This window comes from Eptatretus burgeri, chromosome 3 (genome assembly GCF_056783735.1).
Source record: "Eptatretus burgeri isolate ZD-2024b chromosome 3, Ebu_testis_v1, whole genome shotgun sequence".
Lineage (NCBI taxonomy): Eukaryota > Metazoa > Chordata > Myxini > Myxiniformes > Myxinidae > Eptatretus > Eptatretus burgeri.
In genome coordinates this window covers 53,507,833-53,515,762 of record NC_140963.1, presented here as the reverse complement: position 1 = coordinate 53,515,762, position 7,930 = coordinate 53,507,833, and the positions used below count along the sequence as shown (strand labels likewise).

The window sequence follows — 7,930 nt, the reverse complement described above, 5'->3', positions numbered from 1 at the left end:
GGCTGCTCACTCAGCGGATGTATAGTAAAATAGTTCCATCATGGCTGCCCACTCAGTGGATGTGTGTGTGTGTGTGTGTGTGTGTGTGTGTGTGTGTGTGTGTGTGTGAATCATTCCAAGTATTCGACGGCCGTCACATGGTGGTGGAGGTGGTACTCAGAGATTGTTAAATCGTTAAGTGTGCAGTAAACCATTTTGGAGATAGTTCTGGGCCATGGCGAACTTTAATCCACTGGAAAAAACGACTTTACAAAGCCTAATCATTAGGCCCTCATGGATGGCCCTGCTGGAGATAGCGAGCGTTTCAAGAGAAACTCCAAAGCTACGAAGTTGACTGGAGAAACGGGGGAGGTCCAAGTGAGTACCCTTGGTTATGTGATGTGGGGGGGTCTGGAGGTAGAAGACATTGTGAGCACCTTTACTTGTATTCTTGTTTTTGATGGTGACCATTCTGGTGAAAACGACAATGGCCGACAGACGGTGTTGGGAAAATTTGATGCCTATTTCGTTCCCAAGCGTATTGTGATTCATGGAAAGGCTGTTTTCAGGTCAATGACACAGCAAGCCAATGAGTCTTGAAAAAATTTGTGAGGTGCCTGTTACGACCTCGCCCTCAGGTAGAGGGCTTGGGGTACCGCAGAGTGCTCCGGAGGTCCGCATTGACGTTCCCCACCTTGTGCGGTCACGCTGTATCAGCAGTCAGATGTGACCGAGTGACGTTAACATCCTACCGCCGATGCCAATTCACACACCCCACTCTTCAATTCACAGTATTGTCTGCAAATCTAATAATGCAGTACAAAATCCAAAACAAATAACTAAATGCAAATGTTTTACTCAGGACACGAAACACGGGGTATACCGTTACGAATTTGGAAGCCATGAGCACTCAACATTCAGGTCCCTATAGAACAGTGATATCGGTAAGTGTGTGTTTCTAGTTGGGGCCCCCTACCTGTGTCTAACGGGAATTACAGGTGTGCGCTGCGGATTTCCGTTGACAACAAATCTCCTTCGCTTCACTTCACACACCCTCGACATAACCCACGTGCGTGGACGGAGATTTCCATCGCTTCAGACTGGGACTCCGCCCAGGAATGCAGGGGTGTGCCCCTTGTCCAATCAGGCCACAGAAGGCGGCTTTCCCACGACACGCCGGCCAATGAGGGTTGAGATGGCCACAGAAGGCGGCTTTCCCACGACACGCCGGCCAATGAGAGTTTAGATGGCCACAGAAGGCGGCTTTTCCACGACACGCCGGCCAATGAGGGTTGAGATGGCCACAGAGAGCGACCTTCCCACGACGCCCCGTCCAATCCAACGAGAAAATAAATCGCTCGGACCTGAAGGAAAAAAAAAGAGGAGAGGACGGAGACCGGGTGATCGTGGCGATGGCAGAGAGGTGGTCGACGAGGGTTCTGTGGGATCATGGCGATTGCGGTCTACGGTCCTTTGTGGTGGCTCACCGTGGTGGTGGTGACCGAACAGTGTGGCGGCTGAGCAGCCAGGGACGAGGGCCGTGGACTCCGGGTCGTGGGTTCGAGCCCCACCAGTGGTTTCGAAGTCGGTGTAACCATACGAAGCGGGAAGGTCCAAGACAGGCTCTTACCTCCAGCTCACCTTCCCTCTGAGCTGGGGGTATCAATAAAGGCCGTGGCCATCATTTCTTTTGTGGGTGTGTGTGTGTCTGTGTGTGGGCCCATCTTGTCAAGTGGAATCGTGAAGTCCGTTGTCTTTTTTTTTTTGTACATTGCTTATTCGTGATAACTCTGCTCTGTGTTCCCCTCCCTGATTATTATTATAAATAAATATCCCTTTTGTTGAATGTACCAGCTCGTTTCTTTCATTGGCTAAGCACGCTATGTATTGAGAGATAGCGAGGGTAAATTGTTCATTTGGTCCGGCGCCTCTCTGGTAACTCCGCTCGGTTACGCCGGATCCGAGTCGTTAACTGCAACTCTGATCGGACAGAGTCGGCCGAGGGTGTGGTTCCCCAGTAGTTATACTGTGTGGGTATTTACGTATATTGAAATTAAGCAATTCACCCTACCCCACACCGTCGAAGTATTTGCGACCACAGTCCTTTAAGTGACCCGTCGGCTCCAGAGTTATCTGGGGTGATGACCTATAAATTCCGGGTGTTCGGTGGAGCCGACTCTGCTGCTCCCTCTAGTGGTCATGCTCGCCACCGAGACCCGGCTCCACAATAGTATACGGTACTTGAAGGGGAACCTAAATGCAATATGGAAGAGGTGAGCAGACAAAAGGAAAAAAAATCACAAAATGTTTCAACCTCGTCCCAGGACCAAGTGTGCTCACTGCAGAAGTTTTGCACATCAGCATTGTCAGTCAGACCTGTCCAGCTGCCAAGGCAAAGTGCTATAGGTGCATGAAAATGGAGCACAATAGAATGTGTTGTCGGGTAAGGGCAGTTGAGGTCATGATTAGGAAGGTACCATGTTTCTGGGAATTGTGAGTGTGTCGGGTTCCCAAGACCATCCGTGGTCTGTGACGATTTGACTTGAACAACTGTTTGGTGATTTTTAAAAATAGACATTGGGGCAGATGGGAACATCTATAAATTAATAAAACTCTCATCTTGTGTAGATATATATATATATATATATATATATATATATATATATATATATATATATATATATATATATATATATATATATTCCCAAAATGGGACACGATAGCGCAAAAATTTTAGGGGCACCTTACCATTCACCTGAGGTGTGCAGTATCAAGTTTTGTTCAAATCAGGCAATGAAAAAAATTACTTAAAAATCAATTCTCAATTCAGTCAAGCACTCTTTGGGAGAATTTGATCAATGCAAACAACCTCAGTGGTATAGTTTGCTGCAGCTATCCTTTATTTAATTTATTTATATATATATATATATATATATATATATATATATATATATATATATATATATATATATATATATATATATATATATATAATATGAGCCTGGTGTTTGCACAGTGGTTAGGGCAGCGGCTTGGGATCCAAAAGGTCCTGAGTTCAAGCCCCGTTGGGCCACTGAATTAATACACCAGGGGGTTGACTCAGCCTGTCATCTTTCCGAGGTCAGCGAAATGAGTACCAGTGTACTGGGCCGGTGTATACCCCGGTTAAAATAGGTGTACCATATCCCTGTGTCGTAAGAGGTGACCAGGGTTGCGTCAGGAAGGGCATCCGGCGTAAAACATGTGCCAAATCACAATGCGGATCATACAGATGATCCGCTGTGGCGACCCCGAACGGGAGCAGCCGAAAGAAGAAGATATACATATATATATACATATATATATATATACATATATATATATATATATATACATATATATATATATATATATATATATATATATATATATATATATATATATATATATATATATTGAAATGATTTTTTTTTATCAACCACTGTCACAACGGGTTCATGGGTCGTCTAGTTCTCAATAAAAGCATCTTCGACAAACTTGCTCCAAAGCCGAAATTGTAACCTGTGAAATTAGCACTTTGAGGTGTCTGTGGGAAAATCCAATGTGATGGTGTGTTCATGACCGATATTGTATATTGTGCACAAGCAGAAATCCTATCATGTGAAAATGGACGTGGTCAAGAACTGTACCAACTAGAAGGGCACTCGGTAGAGCACATACCTGCTCAGCCACCTCTCTCAATACTTTGGGATGCATATTTTCTGGACCCGGAGCCTTATCTTCTCTTAGATTACCAAGCTGTTCCTTTACTTCCTCCACTCCAACCTGGATCTTCTATAAAAGTCTTTCCTCACCTCCTTGATAGATACTCTTAGCTATTGGCAATTCTCCTGACTGTTCTTGTGTAAAAGTTGAAGAAAAATACCTGTTTCATAAGCCTGCCATCTATCTCACTTTCCTCACTAACCATTGTCCCTATGCTATTCTTCAATGAGTCCACACTTGTCCGAAACTGTTCTTTACCCCTTGTACATGGTACTTGAAGGGAACCTCAACGCAATTTTTTTTTTGAAAAACGTCAGTCATAAATCATGGTCCAATTTGAAGGGAAATTTTTAATTTTTTTATTTATTTTGCCAATCACAAAGTGCCAAAAAAAAGCCCTTATTGGTTAAAAGCTCGATGTTATGGCCAGTAGCCATGGGTTGTGGTATTTGTGGATAAGCATTAGTAAATGCCCATAAATGAACGATGAAAATTGACTGTTACATGTTTTAAATTTGTTGTGTAATTAATCGGTGAATTGTATTATAAACTGCTTGATGTAATGAGCTACTTTTGACTGTGGATGGCAGTTTTGTTTTGTAAACTGCCTGGTGAGATTTGTGTAGATGCTGGAATGTTCCTAAGACGAAACTTCCAGTGTAGACGAGAATCGCATTTACTGGAAGGCACGGGATCATTGTGTTACGACATAAACCCGTGAGAGGGGGGTGTGGAGAGATTGGAGACATGTAACGAGACGTGTGTATCGATTGTCCCCTTGCTCGATTTAACTCGGGTAAGTGAACTAGGTGTTAATATCCAGAGTGGTTAGTAACGTGTGGAGCCCATTATAATCAGGTTGATTAAAACTCATGAAGATTGGGTCTCAGGAAATAATTCCTTTGAGCTATTTCTGAATCTTATCTGATTGCAGCAGTTGAGGCTTATGTGCAGACAGTAATCATTACAACTTGCAGAAACGTCAATGAAAACTTCGCAATTCGTGTGAATGCATGTTGCGTGCGTGGGGGTGCTCACATCGAACACCTCAACTATAAGCGCATTAACACATAATGAGTTTCATTTCTCCATGATTTTGTTTTCATTTTCCGAGTTAATTTTTTGTTTTATTACCTCCGCCACCGAAGGTGAAGGAGGTAGTGTTTTCACCCCTTTCTGTATGTTTGTTTGTTTGTTTGTTTGTTTGTTTGTTTACAAGATATCTCAAAAAGTTGTGGATGGATCCAGATGAAATTTTATAGACAGGTTGGGTGTGTGATAAGGACTAATTGATTAGATTTTGGTGAAGATCCAGGTCCGGCTACTATAATTTTTAGGGTGATTCTTCACCATTAAGAGATAGGGATAAAACTGATATATTGTTGAGGACCGGGTATCAGCTGCGAGCACGACCGCTAGGTGGAGCGGTAGGGTCGACTCTCCCGAACACCCGAAATCTCGATCGTACCGTTCGGAAAACTCTGAGGGTACGGGTCCCTTACCGGACCGTGAATCGTCAATAATTCCACCACGTGGTACAGGGTTATTTGTCAATCTTAAAAATACCTCGATATCCATGTGGCGAGTTAACGAGTATCCACACCCTCGACGGCACTCGTACGAGTCGAGCCGTTAGCGTGCCCGACCTGTGCGCAACCCGAGCGGATGGTTGCCGAAGTCCCGTCGGTCCAAATGTACATTTACAGCGGCAACAGCCTTTGTAATTCACCAACACGCGCCATGCTAAGCCAATGGAAGAAACACAAAAACAAGCTGATACATTTAACACATGGGTTATTTATTCACAGTAATCGGGGAAACTAGGGAAGCACGTAAGGGCAGAGTTACCACGACTAGTAGAGAATGCAAATTTACACACAAGCACTTAAACAATTCCTACTTAAAGACGTGCCCACAGACAGACGCACATACAAAAAACGGACCCAAAATGGTCTTTATTATCCCTTCAGCTCGGAGGGAAGTCGAGCTGAGGGACGAGAAAGTAGCAGGCTACCTGGCTCCGCCGGTTAGCGTAGGACGTGTACCCTAACTAAAAAACACATACTTACCGATATAACTGTTCTATAGGACCTGTATGTTGTGTGCTCATGGCTGCCAGATTCGTAACAATATCGCACAAATATCTCAAAAAGTTGTGGACAGATTTGGATGAAACTTGGTGGACAAGTTGGGTGTATGACCATGACAAAGTGATTCGATTTTGGTGAAGATCCGGATCTGACTACTCTAATTTTAAAAGTGATTCTTCACCATTGAGAGATTGGGCTAAACTAATACATAGCACGATATCTCAAAAAGTTGTGGATGGATTTGGATGAAACTTGGTGGACAGGTTGGGTGTGTGACAAGGAAGAATTGATTCGATTTTTGTGAAAATCCAGATCCGACTACGAGAACTTTAAAGTGATTCTTCACCATTGATAGATCGGGCTCAAAAACGATATATAACATATTTCAAAAATGTTTTGGGCCAGATATGTTCTCGTGGATCAGGAATTGTGGGGTGGAGGTATGCGCTCTTCTGAGTGCCCTTCTACTTACTCAATGTTTTGGTTAATAAAGTTTTGAAGTGGTTAACCTTTTATTGACACACCCTGTATATCATGTGGAAAAAATATTCCAAGCGTGTGTGTAGATATGTGGTTTATTATTCGGTAATCCTGCGACATGAGGACTTGATGCTTCCACTGGACAAGTGGCACAGCATTCAGAGATTATATCAGCAAATTACATGATATAAAATACATTAATATCACCGAACATCATTGTGGGTAGCAGGGTGTCTATGAGGCGTGCGCGCGCGCGCGCACACACGCACACACACACACACACACACACACACACACACACACACACACACACACACACACACACACACACACACACACACACACACACACACACACACACACAAACACACACACACACACACACACACACACACACACACCTCTGACATATCAAGCCTGGGTTTGAATCCCGAGTCAGCTATAAACTGCCATCCTGGTGTTCTGCATGCAAGGCAAGGCATCAATGTGTGTGCCCTCAATCAGAAAGATGCAAGGACACGTCTGCCAGCACTGAGTGGGGGAGGAGGTGGGGAGCATTCGTGGACGTCAAAGATGCACTCCATGCATGTGGAGTTATCCTGTCTCGCCAAGGTTGCTTCTTGGCTCCCTGCATGTGGAGGAGTCCTCTCTCTCTCCGAGGTCGCTTCTTCCCTTCGACAAGAACAGGGTGATACTTAAGCTTGAGTCAATCCCAAACTTCTTCAGAGAAAACCACAATAATGTTCTGCCTCACAAACTCCTCCGTGGTCAGCTTCTCGTCCTCCTTTCCCACTTCAGTGGAGTCCTCCGAGTCGTCCCGTCCTCAGGGTGCCCCCGATAAAAATAAATCCATTGCCACTTCCGATCCACAGCAAACCGCACCACCATGGCAGGCACGCACTCGCCCCAGAGATCAAAATCCACCCAAAATGAGGTGTTTACACCTACAAAATTACTCTGTCTTGTCTATAAATGACATACACTGCCTCAGTGTTACAAGACAACTGACTCTGAAAGGTCATTATTACATGGCAATCAAACCTACTCGAAACACACGGACCATGTTACACTTACCAGTCTAGCTATGGATCCCCCTCCCCCTTTTCCACATAACAATATAATATGTAGAAGTTCCTTTGTGACCACCAAAACTTTGAAGGAAAAAGTTGTATTTCACGATATTCCCTCTCGGTCTTCAAGATAGCTGTTCACCACCATCTCACATCGTCCCCAATCCGAAACCATGATCTTTTCTACCCTCGTTAACCCCACCCCAATCCCCTCTCCTTCCAAATTTCCAGTTTTCCCTCCTGAGAGTTTCATTCTGTATCCACCTTGTCCACCCCATGCATCCTCTCCTGTCCCCCATTACTTGTCTGCCTCCGTCTGTCTTGGCTTTTGGCTCTGTTGTTGGTGATTTTTTTTTCCCTCTCCCTCTGTTGTTGGTCTTTCTCCCTCTCTCTGCTGCTAATGTTTCCCCCCCCCTCTCTTTGCTGTTGGTGTTTCCCCACTCTCTCTGCTGTTCCATTTGTCCTGTTGGGACCTGATCCTTGAATGCTTGCGTGACTATATATATATATATGTATATATATATATATATATATATATATATATATATATATATATATATATATATA

The 7,930-nt window shown here is 44.1% G+C and overlaps 1 protein-coding gene across 6 annotated transcripts in view; it reads left to right on the top strand.

Annotated features, from left to right (window-relative positions):
- Positions 1–105: 105 nt before the first annotated feature.
- The window catches only part of CEP290 (centrosomal protein 290), a 252,833-nt gene continuing 245,008 nt past the window's right edge, over positions 106–7,930 (top strand). For 3 of the 6 annotated variants that reach the window (XM_085873374.1, XM_085873377.1, XM_085873378.1), the window contains exon 1: positions 107–357. In XM_085873374.1, the coding sequence (XP_085729500.1) occupies positions 274–357 (84 nt within the window). In that variant the 5' untranslated portion in view covers positions 107–273. Of the gene's footprint in view, positions 358–7,930 lie in introns of all 6 variants that reach the window. The other 3 variants (XM_085873379.1, XM_085873373.1, XM_085873380.1) reach the window with 2 other exon arrangements.